At 37.5% G+C, this 20,271-nt stretch overlaps 1 protein-coding gene across 1 annotated transcript; it reads right to left on the reverse strand.

Moving 5' to 3' along the window:
- Window positions 1–3,268: 3,268 nt before the first annotated feature.
- Window positions 3,269–9,011, reverse strand: LOC120343842 (uncharacterized). The gene is made up of 5 exons (XM_078113202.1): window positions 8,879–9,011; window positions 6,150–6,423; window positions 5,644–5,730; window positions 4,663–4,886; window positions 3,269–4,254 (listed from the first exon to the last, which is right to left on the reverse strand). The coding sequence occupies exons 2-5, from the start codon at window positions 6,403–6,405 to the stop codon at window positions 4,042–4,044; spliced, it is 780 nt and encodes a 259-aa protein (XP_077969328.1). The 5' UTR covers window positions 6,406–6,423; window positions 8,879–9,011; the 3' UTR covers window positions 3,269–4,041.
- Window positions 9,012–20,271: the final 11,260 nt, after the last annotated feature.

Below are 20,271 nucleotides of genomic sequence, written 5' to 3' on the forward strand. Positions count from 1 at the left end.
TCATCATACCATTGTAATATATCAAAGAAGAAGTGGTCAAAGATATATTCTATTATTATGACTAGTTCATTCTTCACAACGCATGCTTTATCTAGTTTTTATGATTATGAACCACATAGTATTTCCAGCATTACTTTCTCGTTTTTTTTTCTTCATACAACTCATTTCGGCCTGAACGTGTCGTCTCAATCACGATGGGATGGATGTCTGCCTGGCATGTTTTTGTTTTTTCTACCTCGAGCTGTCTGAGTCCCAAAGTCATGCACTTCATGTCGAAGTTAAGTATGGCAAGGATATAATTGTAGGAGCTGGGAACCATGCTATATCGATCAAGGGTGATTTTCCAATCTTCCCCTCAAGGACACAATATTCATCGACAACATAAATATCGACGGTTGTTATATATGGCTCTTACGGAAAGGTTGATGGATCAATAGTTCAACAAACCAATCACGCAAATTATGCAGAATTACGACCCCCATCGCTCTCTGTAATTTTGGGAATTTCAAGTTAATTTGGTGACTACGACACATAATTATTGTCGTAATAAGACAACAAAATAAGCATTCAAACAAACAATATGCAAAAATATAAAGTGTATTGCATGTCGATTTAAATTGTACACTACCGTTAAGCATTGAAGTACTGACTAACATATATCACAATTACTATTTTCAAAATTTATGCAAAAACTAATAATACCTTGTATTTCAACTACAAAGATTTAGGAGACAAAAATTGTTAGTTAAAGCGACCCTCATTCAGTGCACTCTTTTGTACACGGAACATATAGTTATTAACTCTTTCATTATATAAGGTTTGCCATCTCAGCAGCATATAGCTATTAGCTACATGATCTATGAAAGCGATTTCGTTATACACGCTATAATACATGGCAGCATGTTTAAAATGAATCACTGCCCAAATTACAAATTTGTTAATGCTTTGCGCGTACTTGCATGATATGTATCCGTTGATGTTGTGTGTATGACTTTCGGATAGACATTCTCCAACATGAATTGCTAAATAATTGTCTTGTTTATATTGTTTATTTATATAATCCGTGTATAAATTTCAATAAAGTAATAAGATAAGATGTTCCATAAGAAATAACATTTCTTGATTACTGACGCTATCTGCATAGGCAATGGAATTCGTAAAAGAAATCATGAGAAAATCAGAATTTGAACACGTACATTGCCGTTCACAACAAACTCAACCGTTGAGAGATTTTTTCTAACTCGTAAATCATATTTTTATTCAAAGCTTCATTCGTTAAAAGCTCACAACTAGTTATTGTTTGGTCGCGGTTGACTAATATGAAAATCACAGTAATTAAATAACAAAATATTTCCCTCGATGTCAATAAAACATATAAAATGTGATTACATGAATTAAACAAAGACAATATTTTTTCAAATAAAGTTGAAAACAGAGTCAAATTATATCATCATAAATGGATGGGATTTGATATTTCCCGGAGGCATAATCGGGTTCATCATAAACGCGTTCGATGTTTGGCATCTGACGAGAAGTGCTGGGCTTTGAGGAGACAGTAGGATCCGTAGGCAGATTCAGGTTGGCGGGAGGTTGCAATTCGACGTTGTCGTACATGGGAGGGGGTACAGGTGGGGGATGAATATTCCCTTGGACATTATAATTGAGCGCTTGGAGATTAGCGTGAGCCTCCTCCACAATTGGTATTTGAACAGATACGTTGGGGTTTGGCATTGGTGAGAGATATCCTTCCTCACCTTCCGGTACGGGAATCTCTTCGTACTCAGGGGCTAAAGCCGAGTTTGCGATATTTTCTTCGTGGCCTTGTTGTCTGTAACAAAGGCACATCGTTGGGAAATGGCTGGAAACGGGGAAATGGTGGATTGGTTAATAAAATAATTTATTTCATCTATTTTTCAAATAAATCACGACCCCAATCTCCACGTTTTTAAATAACAAATTAGTAATAATCTGCTCAGGGTTCGGATTAAAAATGAATATCAATTTCAATTCACAATTTAATTTTGTCATACTGACCTTAAATTGAGTATTTCTGCTATCGATGTTTTTTGCTGTCTAATAGGTCTAACCACCTATCCTTCGTCTCTATACTATTGCGCTGATGAATCCGTAAGGATGCTGTATTATAAGTGAAGATAACTATTCTAAGTGATACAAGTCAAACTCCAACACAAATATATTTCTGTAACGTTTTGTATGACCAAAGTCAGACTTTCTCAAACATACATGATTCAACTGCAATCTCTTTCCTCGTTACATTCGAAATATGTATGTCAGACAAAACCTTACAGATGTCTGTTTCCGTTAGTTTCTGATTTTGTAACCAGCATCAGTTTGAAAAACTTATCGTTCTGGCAAACTGGCATCGATCACAGGAACCCATATTTTGTTGTCGCACAGGATTCCGTCTCACGTTTCTACATTTTTTTAAATCAACAAACAAAATGTGAATAACCGTCAAGACGAGAATATCGGTCGGAGACCGAAGACTTATCGATCGACCACAAAAAAAAAACGAAAAAAAAAAACTATTGATCAATTAATTAATAACTCGCTAATTATACAACATAATTCATCCAAAATCAATAGACTTCTGGTCCGATATGATAAATGTACATGCAAAATTTTGAGCAGATTCAACATTGCGTTCGTGAGTTCTCGCGTAACATAGAAAGTGACTAACAGACAAACAGACAAATACCTATCAACATACTTACCGATCAAGATCGATGAGTAACAAGATCGATAAGTAATAATCAATGATGGATGGGATTGAACTGTACGGAAGCGTATTCCTGCTGTAGCGGAAACACAAATGGAATGCTAAGAATTGAGAATTTTTTTCGATCAACCTCGAAAACGTAACAGTCTAATGTTGTTAGATATCTGTTCCTATTTAAACGACAGGGCTCTAGCGAGTTTTTTCCAATATTCTTATTCGTATCTTTATCTAACATTAAATAGCCGATGTGCAAAGCGTAACATTTAAGGTTTAAACCCATGCAAATTTGGTGAACATTTCTAACAACAACAACAAGAAGAACAACATTATAATATCAAAACGATCCATAAGTCTACTACGTATCCAATAATGAATGCAAAAAGACAATATTGTATAATCTGCAGCTCGATTATTACTATAAAAACTTTCAGAAATTATTCAATTCATGAATAAAAAAAATACTTTTGTTTTGTTTTATTTCAGAATACACAAACAGTATTTTCAAATCTTCCTTCTCATGTTCTCATGTTCTCCGGTTAGAAAATAGATCTGATGTTTAGATAATGGCAGATCGTAATTAAAGAAATCTGTAACTTAATTGCTGTTATCGTTAATCAACTGCAATTGCATCGAATATATCAATTCGTTGATTAATACTTTAACACATGCTCATTTGAAATTCCGGTATGCGAGGACATTTTATTCGATATTACCGGTCTTTCGGGGTAGGGAGAATGGGAACCACAGGTCTAAAGCACAATATAATTTTTCCCTCAACAAGAAAACTCTCCGTTTTTCCTAGTTTCATTGCTTGATAAGAATATTTGACATGGTGTTTTCAATTTTATATGTATAAATTATTTGAAAATATTGCAATTTTGAAAATTCAACATTTAACTATAAATAACACTGGAATGATGAACAAGGTCCGTGAGTGCTGATAGCCTACAGAATAGGGACACGAACCATGAAAGGTTGGGAACCACTGGCCTACTGGTTGCAACGATGTATCTGATCATGTTGGCTTCGCAAGCAAGAGACCCAGGCACCTCTCACAATTGTAAATTTTTGAGGAAATTAAATATCTATGTGTGTGAGGTCTTTTCCATTTCATTAACGGTTTTAGCACTGAAATTTATTCGATATTCCAATTTAATGTTTGTTTATGAGTTGTCTGAAATTCGATTCGGTAAACATGACATCAGTTATGCATGACATCAGTTTTTTTTGTTTGTCAAAAAGACCAGTCGGTATATACATATAAGCTCGGATTTTGTCCATAACCGAGTTTAAAAAGAATCCTAGTTTGATGGAGATCGTTCCTTCTGGCACAACACCCCATTGGTATAATACGAACGTGGGACGTTGAACATTCCTTGTGTGACGATACCATCACGTGACGGATTTCTTGCAACGATCGCCATTTGGGTGTTGATTGCAGATGCGATGGGTTTCCCGTGGTAGTATTTAACGTATGGAGCAGTGACGCCGATTGACAGTAAAACTCTATTCGTCTGTTAAAAATACAGAAATCTAATTAGGAATGCGATCGATAAGAAATGATTGGGGTAATTAGCAATATTCGAAGATACCCAGGATAAATATTAAACGCAATGAAAATTGGCGTGTAAGTAGAACTTTGGTGAAATGGTAAGAATTAGTATACGGGGTGGTATTAGTATTATTTCCTGGACAGGTAGAAAGCATATAGTAAATAAATAGTTCAATTAGGCATATAAAATGGGATGGTGACAGTGATTTCCCTACAACTCCCTCACAGGGAGTGAACACCCCTAAAATTTTGACTCCATGACTTTGAACGTACATTAGATTAATCAGAAACGGGAAATTCATTTCAAAATTCATGGTGATTTCTCACAAAACTCAATAACAGCAAATATTGCCACGATTTATTTACATACCGAGTGGTCGAATGTCATAGCCAACCACAACTCTTCGTATGATGAAGACATTATTGTTCGAATATAATTGAAGATCAAATCATAATGTTGAGAATCGATTATGTCTGCTGGTTTTGCCGACATTTTTGTACACATTGCAACAGCTTCGTCGTAAGTGACATCTCTTGCGGTGTGTAAAGAAGCTTGATAACATTTCCCGAGATGCACTACACCGTCACAGGGTCCTGTAAAATAAACATAGACAGTTGGAATATAGATTGATGTCGTATTTGTAAAATAAAAATGAAAGGCCCAGCCTGCCTCACCAATAACTAAGTTTGGGTTATTGGAGATTGCGTTGTATTTTCCAATAATGCAGGTTTAGTGCTAGATGGTGGTCTTAGTATCAATGCGAGTCATAATTATTCATTTCATGTTGTTTGAGAAATCAAGTATAACTTGAATGACTTGCGACTCGGGTCCGAGAGACTTCTATCGAGCACTAGTGCCTTATTTTACGGACCGCGAGGAGCAACGGTTATGACGCACTGCCAATAAATTGCTTAGATTGTGTTTTATTCATAAATACGGCACATCGGACTATAAGACGCAAAGGGTACTTGGTTTTGACTGCAGGCAATAAAGCACTACCTGGTCTATACATTAGGCGCGCCAGCGTATACGACGCACGATCGAATTTTCAGATGAAAAAGAATTTTAAATGCGCCTTATGGTTCGTAATAAATTCCTGCATTCGTTAACGCTGTGTATAAGTTTGTTTCTACGTATTTGTAGGTTATGCTCGCATTTCGGATTGATTAGCGTATTTTTTATCTGCGTTCACTTATTGAAATAGAGGAGCCAAACATTTATTATTTTATACTATATTGCATGTTCAATTTATTTCTTTCGTTTACATTAATCTTTGTATTTATTTTAATAAAAAATGTTATTGCGCTTCTATGATTGGGAGTCAAGTTTACGTTAAAGGAACCGAAATACCTGATTCAATCTTCTCTTCCAATTCACCAAGTTTTGCCAGCATTCGTTCTTCTAATTCTTCAATTCTTGAAATCACTGACTTCTCAACTGTAGAAACAATTTTTGTTAATTAATTAAGCATTTCGCTACATTTTTGTTTTATCAACGAGAAGTTTCGCTCCATACAGGGCCGTAGACAAGCAACTACTATTGTTGAGCAATTGCGAAACTATCTAATTCCATTGTCAAATTTAAGCGGTAATTACCGTTTAAATGTTATGTAAAACAAAAGAGTATATTTTCCAGAAATCCAGACTTACTGCTTTACATGGAAAATACGATATCCCTTTTAAGTGTTTGAATAACAGAAGCTAATGCGCCCAAATCTGCGCGACAAAAAATAATTTCAGGTCGAATAGTTGTATATAATAAATATCTAAACTTGATTTTAAACATTTGAATAAGAGACTACATGTAATTTATACAAAAGCAAAACAAGGACCGCAATCTAAACTTGAAAAATCTACCTAATTTCTTAAATAGCTCTTCAACGGTGGCATTGACTTTTTGATAATCGACAATTCCTGGGTCGCCTTGTTGACCTTTGACCCCAGGCATCCTTATTCCACCCATTTCTCCCTTTAAACCTCTTTTTCCAGGTGGGCCAGGAGAACGATGAGAGTGGGTTGAACCGCGACTGGAAATCGAATCGTTTTCACCAAACACGTCGTCAAAGACGAGGTGACAAAGGCAGACTAGAAGTAACGTACGTTTCGTAATCATGCTTAGATTGTATAATCACTGGAAAGAAATAATATAATGAGTATCTAGATATGTTATAACGAAAGGAGGTAAAAAGTCCAGGAATTGGCATTGACCAGATTGAATATTTATTATGAGAATCAAGTTGATGAGACGGTTTGCTTTTGAGCCGGACATCAGTCTATCGTCCTATTTTTAATGTTTCGAAGTTATTATAGAAATACTGCAGAAACTAAACCTACGAAAGGATCTGGATACGAAAAATCCACCTTACGAAAATTATTTTCGTAAAAATATTGTTCCGACTAACGTAAGATTTTCTACATACGAAAGGCCGAAAACAGAAAACAAAAAACGCGTGTAGAGATATTTGTTTATTTTAGGTTAATTTAAATCGGGAACTTCGTTTTTATAGGTAAATCAAAACCAGGTTACTATGACCCAACATTTCAGGGCTGAGTTGACCCAAATTACGTCCCTTTGAACTCTAAAAGCCGGTATTACGGCTTACCCAAACACGTCTTCTGACCCCGAGAGCCGGTTCACCGGCTGTCCCGTATGAATTATGCAACTTTGAATTTCGCGAACCTTATATTAAATTTAGAAAAGTTTATAATTTTTGAAAGAAAACCTCGGAGACTGATTATAATTCCTAAATAAAGTAAAACTGAAATCTCATTGAATTTTATCGAAGCAGTTTTTTTGAATGTTCTTCAATGCTGCGCCAACTTGACGTAAACAAAGACGTTACTTGATTACTTCGTAACGCATCGCCGTTACGCAATTACGTCGCCACGCAGCAGCTTCGAGTTCCCACATCGCTTTCCTTCGCAAGTGTGTGACGTCATTAACGTATAGTCATACAGTTAAAGTGGGTATTATTTGAACTGGTGTTAAGCCGATTTTTGCTAATCCTGCGTTTTACATTATTCATTCCAGGAGATGATTTAAAAATTTGCTTGATCCAGCGAGCTGTTACAACAGTTGCTCAAAAATTAAATTAAACGTTCTCTTGGCTAGCACATTCTGCGGCCTTATGAATTTCATCGAAGCGTACAAATTTTACGTTATAACTTACAAAGTTCAAAGATCAGTCGTCGCGACTGGTGTTACAGCTTTTATCAACTTATCGGCATAATAATTCGATTCTTTCGCGTCGAAAAATATGAAATATTTAGCGGGTGATCTGCCAACGCCATCATGTCTTCCACGTTCTCGTTGATAAAAATTTGTTTGTAATTTGAATGATATTTAACAGTGATAAATTAGCATTGATGTTTCCGAGGAAATGATTCGGCCATTTAGTTGCGCCCCATAATCAGATAAAAAACGTATATAACATGATCTTTTTTCGGCAATATTAACTATGTTCAATCAAGATTTGTTCGAATATTCAGTATTTGACCGCTTCCTATGCTGTAATACAGGCACGATCGAAAATCTAGCCGTGAACGATAAAATGCGCGATTGCATATGCGTAATCTAATTCATGTAAAGCTTTACACAACGTCAATGCCTAATCGTACTTGTGCGTTTATACACAGACGTGGCTTCTAAACCGACGAATTCATGCGACACTGCGTATCGCACGACTGAAAGCGCCTTGCGTGTCCACCTTCTTCACAGAAAAGCATCTGAATAACAAAATGGGAGTGGACCAGGAATAGTATATTCGATCCCATTCTTGATTGTAGCAGCATTATTGATGACTTAATGCCATATTTATGGAAACTGACACCTTACGATCAGACCAAAAATATAAGCTTTACTTAACATGTACTAACTGGTTACAGACTGACTGATGCTTTCCCGCTCTTGTCATACTTTCCTCTCCTTATTTTAAACTCTTCATGCTCCTTTACTCTCAAGAGTCTTATTTTGTTCGTTAGCTATAGCGATACGCATAACTCGCACTCTGGCTATTAAACAGTTTGAAAATTTCCCATTGCTTGCATGGGTAGGTTATGTATTACAAAAATATTAAAAAAGTATGGAGTATTTGCTAATAAACACGCTAATAATTTTTTTCTTAATTAATAACAATAAAATTCCTGGCAAAAATTTCCCCCTTTTTTTGGGAAACGCTGGACTAATTAAGACAATGTTTACCTAAACCATTCTGCATTATCAAATTGAATCTCATGAATATACTAAGACCTATGTATGGCCGCTGATGGATTTTATATTCCAAAATATGACCTTATATTGAAAAAATTATTAGATCAAGTTATTTGGTTTTGAGCATTCCTTGAATGAATCTACCTTCAACTTGTTATACTACATAATAGGCTGTTGCAGGCATCATTAAAACGTAACCATATGCTAATATCGAAGGTTTTACTTACAAAAAAAGTGAAAATAACTCGGACACCCATATTCAAAACTTGTAGATTGTCTAACTAACTGATTAGAGTCACCACGCAATCTTCAATTTATTCAACTTCCAAGTGAATTGCTACGTATTGACGCCATATAAGGAATGTATAAAAATTACCTCATGTGTTGATTTCTTTGGCCCGATCGTCAGGAAATTGTCAATTCAAACTTAGCCAACTTTTTTGATTGTTTCCTGGTTCGTTGTTTTAGTGAGCACAGCAATTTTAAATTGCAAAACTGTGTCCAAAGACAACTTAAAAAAAAGAAAAACGATGGGAAAGAAATATTTATTAAGCAATGGCCTAATGGCCTAACAAGAACCTCTTAGCAGCAATATTCTAACTGAAAAATTTAATGAGATTGTTGGGAAGGCACAACATTCTGATATTTTGTTGAATTCAAGATTAATAATCTCATTCAGCCATCCAGGATTACATTAAATGTACATTAAGTTACTTGCTGCAATTATCTATCAAGTTCACAACCAAAATATTTTTCAAACTTAAAACAATCAAACTGGTAGGACCAATCATTGCAATAAATTTAATAGGCCAGTGGTTCCCAATCTTGTTTGTCGTGCGGCGCCACATTATCATGAAAAAAAAAACACGGCGCACTTACACGAAAAAAGTTCTGCTTTTAAATAAAACTCACTTTTGTAATCGCTAATGTGTATTATAAAATTTGTAAACATGTGAGCTTAAGGAAAATAGGCCATGTCACGTCATGTCTGAATTCTCTGGTTCTTTGGCCCGATCGTCAGCAAATTGTCAAGTTAATCTTGGCCAACTTTCTCGATGGTTTCTTGGTTCGTTGTTTCAGTGGGCACATCAATTTTAAATTGAGAAATTGTGTCCAAAACAAATAGAAAAAACCGATGGGGCAGAAATATTTATCAAGCAATGGCCTAATAGATAACACGTTTGGCCTAACGATGTTGGAGTTCGAAATACTCGTGTTGAGACCCCATGCCCAGAACGCAGACTGTAATAAATTTACTCAGTCAGTGCTTTAGAAATTATTTGTGTAGGTTACACAATTTTAAACAGCAGAATTCGGGAAACTTTTTTTTTTAATTAAAAGTTTACCAATAAAATTTCAACTGAAAAATTGAATGAAATTGTTGGTATGGGCATTTTGTTGAATGCAAAATGAAGACTCTTATTTGGTCATCTAGTATCACATTGAATGCACATTTATTTACCTGCTTGCAATTGTCTATCAAGTTCACCACTAAATTCTTTCTTAAACTTACTACAGAACGATAACAAACTGGTATGAACTAGGAAGTCATCTCACTCATTGCAATAAATTTAATGCCGAACCGGAAACCTGTTGCGGTTCTTCCAAAATAGTTGATCGTCACATAATGGTGGCTGGCTGCCTTGTTTGCTACGAAAGTCGTGATACTCCGAATTTAAATACTCCGAATTACTCGCAATATGCTACTTAATTGCGAACTATCTTTAAAAGAAAAAACATATTTGAGGGTGTTTGATGTCATATTAGCACCTGCCATGTTTATCTTTGATTAGCATAGAAACGAAACTCCTGGCGAACAAGGTAAAGGAGGCTGTCGTTCAGATATTTATTGACAGAAAAGTAGCGATTTGAGCGATAGTAATAAATGACTTGTTTTTTGTTGATAAATGAGTTTGATCTTATACATGTAAGTTTGTTAATTAGTTTGATGATTTAATTAACAATGCAAACGTTTTACTCTTACTTGAACTTTAATTTATTCATTCTCATGTATAACAACATTCAGAATTTGTTTTTTTTTGTACTGAATTATATTTGAAGTCAGGCATAAGGGGCGTCATTATCAGACACTCGCCCTGGGCAGCAGAAATGTTTGACACGTCTGAGTAGTGAGGGAGTAGTGCTCAGTAGGTACTGAGTAGCATAGTTATGGGGGTCGAAGATAAGGAAGTTGAGAGAGGTAGGACAGCGGACCGGGGCAATTGATGTTGGGTAAGGCAAGGGAGTGGTCAAGGATATAAGGGTTAAGATGGGTAGGAGAGAGGGTGGAGGATAGGGAGTTTGAGCGATATAGGGCAGTGGGTCTCGGGTGGGAAGGTTGAGGGAGATAGGGAAGTGGCTAAGGAAAGGGGAGCGTTGGGGACGATAGGAGGGAGATTGGGGCAGTGGGTCTAGGGTGGGAAGGTTGAGGGAGATAGAGAAGTGGAGCGTTGGGGGAAATTGGAAGGTTAAGAGAGATAGGGCAGTTGGTCTAGGGTGGGAAGGTTGAGGGAGATAGGGCAGTGACTAGAGAAGGGAAGCGTTGGGAAGATAGGAAGGTTGAGAGAGATAAGGCAGTTGGTCTAGGTTGGGGAAGATAGGACAGTGGCTAAAGAAGGGGAACGCTGAGGGAGATAGGGCAGTAGGTATAGGAAGATTGAGGAAGCAATGCGTCAATGATAGGAGTGTTGAGAAAGATAGGACAGTGGGTCAAGAATAGGAAGGTAGGGCAGCGGGTCGAGTGATATAGGACGGTGGGTCGAAAATTGGAAGGTTGATGGAGCAATGCGTCAAGGATAGGAGGGTTGAGGGAGATAAGACAGTGGGTCGGGAATAAGAAGGTTTAGGAAGGTGGGGCAGTGGGTCGAGGATTTGAGTTGGAATGAATTTATAACGCCAGTAGCAAAGTCTAAATAAACCCTTCAGTGAAAGTTGGATCATTTTACCGTGTCCGTCGATATTTGTCCCGTGACTTATAAATATTCTAGCTAGACCGAATTCAATACAAAGATATCAAATATATTTGACTTCCAATTGGCGTCATAGCTGCAAACTCTTCATTATTGACGAAACATTGCGATAATCTTAAGTTTTGAAAGAGCATCTCAAAAACACGATTTCAAGCTAGTAGACGGTATAGCACGTATTTCATGTCCGAAGATTGCCGTAGTATTTCAGTCGACTCAAGAGCAAGTAACGATGAACACAATTAAATTGATATGACAAGACATTTTAAATTCACGGAACGGCCATGGATAGAATATTTTACGCAACAGAAATCTCGTTACCCGCTGAAAAAGAAAAAGAAGTTTATTAGAAAGTGGTCTAATCGCGAAGACTGTTGGGCGGGAATTTCCTATTCTGAACCCCCTGCCTTTTAGAAAATCATCGCTGCGCCCCTGGTTATAGATAATGTTATATTTGAATCACTGCCATATTTCGACGCTACCGTTGTCAAATTTTAATAACGCCGGTAATGCTTCTTTACGGATACAAAATTAACCAAGTCAGTTTTTGATAAATAATCGAATAGCTCGCTAAGCCCCTAAGTGTCTTTCTCGGAGCCTTGAGGCTCCGTACGGAGCACTTTGAGAACCTATGAACCTTTTTTATAAGTAAAGTTTTGATGTGAACATAGTTACGTTTTGATGATTCCCACAACGGCTTATTCGAGAGGGGTTGGTAGCATAAAAGTCAATTAATTATAGATCGTTGCCTCAATCTTTAACAAATTTGTCTCCAGTCGAACTCGTGATTGGGAGAACGTTGCTGCTTTCATTTGCTTTTTTGAAACCACGAAAGAAGGGGAGATTGATGATTTGAGCAAAGGAGTATTGCGAATGCGAATTAAAACAAGAATTAATATGATCGCAAATAAACAACCAGGTGAACATGTTTGCGTCCAGGAACCTAGTCGATCTCACAATTTGAAATCTCGTCCTTCTGATCCCGCACGAGTGATAAGCAGAGTATTATACCAAACCTGAAGAAAAGTAAAAACGGAAGAGACGGCGATGAATGTGAACCTGAGAAGATGTTCCAGTATGTAGAAGAAAAGGTTTCAGGAGAAATTCTACGATCTTCTGTTTGTCCAAGACCTCAACCAGTACCGACTTATTTGAATAACTATGTTTTTGATTGAGAAAGGAAAAAGTTTGTGTTGGTGGATTACCGCTAAATGTTGATCAAGAGCTATGACGGTATTGTCAAGCATGTTGCGTAGCGGACATTCTTAAAGTACATTCGAATTGTGAAGCTGGTCTCGCTAACATGTCTCTCGCTGCATTTACTTTAGTAGACTTTTCAGTTAACTTGTATAATTTGCGTGCCTGCTTTATTCGTGCATTATAAATAAACACCAAACTAAGGCCTTACTCGGATTTCTTTCAGATAAAAAGTTATTTTAAAAGCACCGAATAAGTCCCCCTTTCCCCACTAACGTGAAACGTCTACGCCGCAGAAATTTTACTGTCGAAAAAGAAAAAGTCCAAATATTATACATGCAGCTTCTTTTTAAAGGAGATCATTAATAAATTTTTGTAATCGGGTACTTCCCATACTTGTTATGAAATTTGAAGCAGGTGTGAAAGTTAACATCGACACATGTCTGAATGTTCACATCAACACATCGATCAATCAACACAACTGGAGCAGGGGTACGGATGTGCGCCACCGTGATTAACATATTTGCGCAACTCAGCAACATCACTAAATAATATTGAGTTGTCGCTCACGCGCACATTCCTCAAATATTTAAGTTGTCAGCAACATCTGGCATAAGTATTTCAAACGGCTGCAAATATTTTAAAAACAATCTGTTGCAAATGCAAACCGTCATCGCGTTGTCTGCACCAACGTCAAACTAATGATTTTAAGCCAGAGAATTGTTAAACTCTATTATGTTATTCTAATATAAAGTGAGATTTTGAATATAAAATATCAAATCCATCAGCGGACATATATAGGTATTGATATATTCTTGATGTTCAATTTGATAATGCAGATTGGTTAGAATAAACGTTGTTCTCAATTACTCCAGCATTTCCCAAAAAAGAGGAAATCCTTTCGAGGGAAGAATTTAATTGTTTTTGAGAAGGAAATTTGTTCGATGTATTAGCGTGTGGTATTACTGATATTCCTTACTTTTTTAATATTTTTGTAACACTTAGCCTACTTAGGTACGCATTATGGAATTTTCAAACTGTATAAGAGCAAGAGTGCGAGTTACGCGTATCACTAGCTAAAGAATGAACAACAGAATTTTTGAGAGTGAGGGGAGATGAAGAGTTTAAAATAGGGGGTGGAATGTATGATAAGAGCGGGAAAGCATTCAGTGAGTCTGTAACTAGTTAGTACATGTTAAGTAAAGCTTATATTTTTGGTTTGATCGTGAGGTGTCAGTAATTCTAAAAGCTGTAATAAAATCAGCAATATTGTAAATGATTGCTACATTGCTTTTCTGTGAAGCAGGCGGGCAGGCATGGTACTTTCAATCGTGCGATATAATTCGTAAATTAAGTGGCAAGTTATACTTGTATGCAAACAATATAAGAGCGCGTAATTTAGATCAACACAGCTCACATGGTATAGTAACCTGATTTTGAATCACTCAACAGTTGACAGTGTAAACGGTACTTATACATATTTACATATTAATATTAAGTGATAAACATAGACATTTAAGGGTTCAGAAAATATTTTATGGCCAGTGAAAACACTCGTGAAATACCGTAACCATAGCGTACCGTATTTCCCCAAAAATAAGACCTAGCCTGAATTTTTTAAAATGATTTCATTATAATTCATCATCTTAAAGTAAGATTCAGTCGATAGAGTGAAACTTTTTTTTGACATAGTCAATAGCAATAAATCTCTTGTTTACAATCTATGTTTGGCAGTTATTTTGAATGAAAACGTATTTTTTATAAGTAAAAGGATATCGGTTTCACATTTTGTATATTTGAAAATCTCGTGATTCCCTACTTTGTAATTTTGTATTTGATAAATGAAATTAAAATACATCCCTTGGAATAAAAGGAAAACAAAATAAGACCGTGTCTTATTTTCGGTGAAATACGGTAGGCCAGGGTGGTCCAAAGGTCTGTTTTGATTAAGGTAAGCTTGTCTCGGCGCACTTACCTTCAACAGCAGACAGCTGGAGTCGTTTGGGCCTCAAAACCCCGCTCCAGTCAGTCTAGTTTGGGGGAGGCCCTCCCGCCGCGTTATCGCATAGGGCCTCTTCGTCAGCTTATAACAGATTTTTGAGAGTCATTTTGAGTGTTTTCGGACTATAAATCAGGAAAGGAAAGCTTCTTTATTAGCACATTTCGGACTATATAGAAGCATGGCATACTCTGCAGCTGCGTCCACAATACCTCGGAGTACAATCAATACACCAACCACTACAAGACCAAGGACCTTATTTCTAAAATCAGAGCAAGAATTGGATTTTCCCAGACTGATGGACATATTAAAGAAGGACACTACCACTCAGAAATATTGCGAGCATATCAGGGCATTATACGAAGAAAGGAAAGGGTTGTGGATCTTATCTTTTGCAGCTTTGGAAGACCCGGAGTCAAGTGTGCGAGGTGATTTCCTGCATGAAACAGGCGGAATCATTCGTGCGGAGAACATCACGATAGAGGTCTCGCTGCCAACCAAAGCACCGATCCGAATTTCGATCAGAAGCATACCGCCCGAGACGAGTTTTGCAAAAGCCTCAGCCATAATACACAATCTGGGCTGCGGAAAGATAAAGAGTGCCAGTAGGAACTATCATCGAGGCACGGATGTATATAACGGCTACACTTCTTTTCTCATGGAAGAATTTAAGAAGGATCGGTTGCCCGACTTTGTCATCATGGAGGGCATTCGATGCAAAACATTTTTACCGAGAGAATTATATATCCCTACTTGTGGCCGATGCCTGCAGACCGGTCACGTTTTCACCAATTGTGAGAATGAGCCGGTGTGTAGGCACTGTAAGAAACCTGGACACATTCGAAAGCACTGCGATAAAGTAGAAAAGGACTTCCCGAACCTACAAGGTGCGGCAACATGGGCGATCCCAAAACATATGAGAAGAGCTCAACAAGAACGAGCGTTTCAGCATCTCGTTTCGGACGCAACCCAAAGCGAGACAAACACGCCAACAAGCAACAACATGGCAGAAAAATTGGCCAATACACCGAAAGACACAATACAAAACGCAAACAAATCAGATACTGAAAATTTGGAAGACTCTCTTAACACAATGACACAAAAAGAAACAACCATACAACTCGCTGACGACCGAAACAGGACAAATGTGGACACACAGGGATTTTCATCCTCGGGCACTGACTCAATTGAAATCAATAATTGGTCGGAATGTGAAGACACGGGCAACCCAATCAGTCCGATAATAACTCCACCACAAATTCCGAAATCAAAGCCGAAAACATCCACGCGTCTAAAGCCCACATCAACAATTGGAAACACGCCCTTTCATGCGCCCCCTAGGGGAAATGAGTACGTGAAGGTCCTTGTCCAAAATTTTGAATCTAGAGAGACAACACTCTGCTCAGTGTTCAGCGACTCGCCACTGGAGACTACATCAGCGCCGGCAGATCTGGGAAACAACATGCCCCTGCCAAGTAGGCTAAATTTGGACATATCTAGAAGCGACATGGAAAATGATGACCATAACAATAAGAGAAATAGAGAAGACACATCGTCATCAGGTTCATCGTTATCAGCTACTCGCACCATAAAAGAGAAATCTACCGGGAAAAAGAAAAAGGGATCGACAACAAAACTGTGAGTTATAAAAATCAGTTATAACAAAAAGTAAGAAACATCTGGAAAAAATACTCTGATAAAATCTATAAATAGTGTTTTATATTTATTTACCACAAAGCTTAGGCTACAGCATACTGTACACCTCTCCCAAAATACGTGCCATGTTTGAACCGAAGCTGGTATGGTGCAATGCCAATCATTCAGGGCGTGCCTGTCCGTTGGTATTAAACGTTGGTATCAACGTACCATATAACTACATACTCCTTCTTACTTACCTGATCCTATATGCATGAAATGGCGGGAATAAAGATAATATCCTTGAATTCAAACGGTGTCCAACACCGATTGAATGATCTAAGAAATTATATCGGTCACGAGAGACCAAATGTTCTGTGCGTGCAAGAGGTGCACAAGATAGACAAATTATTGGTCACACAATGGGCGGAAGCACTAGGATATAACATTTTTATGAATACGCTGGATAAATTGGACAAATACCATACGACTTTCAAGCAAGGAACTTTGATTATGATTAAATTTGAAAACACTAATTTGCCAACCACCTACGCCATACATATCCAACACCGCTTGGATAGCGTAGAAATTAATATCGACCGCCAAACAATAAAAATATTCAACGTATATGCCCCAGCCCAAAACGGACCTGAAAAAACGAAATTTTGTGAAAAACTGGTAGTAACGTTAAAGAATTACATAGACACATATGACATAATAATGGTAGGCGATTTTAACTTTGTGCTTGAGCCAATTGATGTCCTAATCCCCAGAAATTTTAAACTTCGGCCGCCGGAAAAAATTCTAAAAAAATTCATCCAGGAAAACAACATTGTCGACACATATAGAAGAAAATACCCCCAAAAACAAATTTTTACGCACCTTACCGGATCGCAGGGAAGACGTATTGACAACATCTATAGCTCGAAAAACTTGGATCATATGGTCTCAGAAATATCCCATGCAATAAACACAGTGTCAGATCACCTGTTGTGCCCCCAGATAGTACTCAAACAAGCTCAAAAAATCCGATGGGGAAAAAGCGTGTGGCGAAATAACGTTCTGTTATATGACGATCCAACCTACGTTAGAGTGATTAAAAACACCTATGCATCCGCTCTAAACGAAATACAAAACTTTGAATCGCTACAATTATGGTGGGATTATGTAAAAAACAGAATCAAAAAAGTGACAATGGCTTACTCAAAAAACGTTGCAAATAATAAACGAAACAATTTGGCTCAATTACGGAAAAACCTGGATAAATTGATAAATGAAGGGAAAAGGGAGAATACTTTAAAAATAGAAAACCTAAAATCGCAACTAAAATCACTGTATGAAGAACGAAACAAATTGGATATCTTGATGGCAAATATTCAAACCCTTGAGGAGAACGAAAAGCCAACAAAAACTTTTTTTGCACGAATAAAAAAAAGAGCCAAAGAAACTACCATAACTGAACTGAGAGCATCAAACAACAGGTCAACCACCAAAGAGGAGGAGATCATAAAGCTGGTAGAAAAATTCTACGCAAATTTATGGGGTGAAGAACACCAAACATCCGAGTACTACCAACAATATTATCTCTCACTCATGGAAACAACTCAAATTTCAAAACAAGATAACGACGGCCTAGAACAATACGTGACCAGCGCTGAGATTCTGCATACAATCAAGCAGATGTTCAACAACCGATCGCCGGGGATGGACGGACTAGGAAAAGAGTTTTACGTTACTTTCTGGGACACCATACAAATTCAATTTACGCAACTTATAAACAATATTTTCTCTTTCGGCCCCCTACCCAAATCTGCCTCAATTGCCAAAGTAAAACTGTTGTATAAAAATAACGACCAATTAAACCTCAAAAACTGGCGCCCAATCACAACTTTGAATACAGACTATAAGATTATATCGAAAATTATCGTAAATCGTCTGGAACCCATTATGGACCCAATTATAAGCCCCTCTCAAAAATGTTCAATCAAATCAAGGAATATGGTCGACATTCATTATAACATAGATGCTATCTTCCGACACTGTCAGAATAATAACATCCCTGGCTCTCTGGTAATGATCGATAACTTAAAAGCCTTCGATAATGTAAGTCACAGCTTCGTATTTAAGGTCTTGCAACACATAGGTTTGGGATGCAAGACATTAAACATCATAAAAAGCATGTATACGGACATATATAGCCGTATAGATGTGAATGGTCGTCTAACCAACCCAATAACTATACGGCGCGGCATACGACAGGGATGCCCGTTAAGTATGATGTTATATTGCTTGACGGTCGAACCACTCGCAAGATCAATCCAGACAAACTCGCAAATAAAAGGAATAAAACTCGGCGCATATGAGCATAAATTAGACCAATATGCTGACGACATTACTTTTGCGGTTAGAGATCAAATATCCATATCAAAAATCTTTGAAGAATTAGAAAATTTTAAACAAGCAGCCGGACAACAAATCAATAAAGAAAAAACGGAAATACTATGTATCACCAAAATAGCGCTCAACTCGATATCAAAATCTCCATACCACCAATATATTAAACCGGACTGCAAAATACTTGGCATCCATTTTGGACTTAAACCATTGGAAAAAATGTGGGACGAGATGATTGGATTACTAACCCGGACCCTAAATTCATTGAAACCAAGAAACCTGACTTGGTATGGCAAACTAACTGCAATCAACTCCTTAATAATGTCGATCATCACATTTCATGCGCGGGTCAAGACCATCTCCTCAAGGAATATCAAATCAATCGAGAGCGTACTCCATAAATTTATATGGTACCCCGCAAAAATAGAGGCAATAAAGAGAAAACACCTCCAACTGTCAGTGGCGAGTGGGGGTATCGGAATGGTTGATGTAAAGTCAAAAGTGGAAGCCTGTAAGATCGAACGATTAAAAGCCTTTGTGAGAGGTGAAAACCTCAATCAATTTTGGCATATCGAAGGCCTATACTCACTTGAGTCAAAAATTAAAGAAATAAATCCAAGCCTTTACAACAACTCGATGCCGCACAGTAACACAACCCCCACAACATGGAGGGAAATGCTGGACCTCTACCGTAAAATAGATCTCACACGGGATGTCTGGGAAACAGCAAGACACAAACACCTCTATCAGGAGCTTAAGAGCAAGGCACCTGAACAAGGCCAACGGATACCAACCATAAACTGGGAAGAAGTTCAGCTCATAAGTAATACCTTGAGAAACAAGTTCACAAATGCGGAACGAATACTATCCTACCGCATAGTCCGTGAGGGATACATCTTCGGCGACCGCATGCGGGGAATGTCCCTAAGATTCGACCAAAACGGAGTGCTGAAGATATTAAACTGTAAATTCTGCAAAACCCCTTCCGACAACACGAAGCATCTTATCCAACACTGCAATAAAACTGACTATTATATTGGAAAAACTGTAAACTTTATTAGCGACATATTACGTACCCCCATAAAAATCAACAGAGAGCAAATATTTTACAACAGTTATGATGGCCCACACCAGATAGCAGTAACTAAATGCTTCGTCCTTTTAAAGAAGAATATAATTGGAACAAAAATCAAACTGGACATACAAAACAAATACCTGGCCCCAACCGATGATAAAATAATCCAAAAAACAATAGACAAATTTGCAGAATTTCTAATTACAATGGAATACAAACATACGGACATACAGTTTCTTGGCTTTCCAGCAAACTGGAAAGCAATCTTAAGTGGGTATTTAAATATGTGACACGATGCGTGAAAAGAACTTTACCACCCAAAGAGGTCGCCCTACCTACATTCACCATAAAAGGGAGCTTAAACCTGGTAATACCATCCTCAAATTTTCGCGGAAATGATGAATCGGAAGCTTCACGGTGGATGTCATGCTGTGTACGTGTTACACGCTTCGCAGTATGTACGGAAGCCGGGGGTGGCGGAAATTGAGCTGTGCTAAGCATGG

The sequence above is a fragment of the Styela clava genome, chromosome 5 (genome assembly GCF_964204865.1).
Source record: "Styela clava chromosome 5, kaStyClav1.hap1.2, whole genome shotgun sequence".
NCBI classification, from domain to species: domain Eukaryota; kingdom Metazoa; phylum Chordata; class Ascidiacea; order Stolidobranchia; family Styelidae; genus Styela; species Styela clava.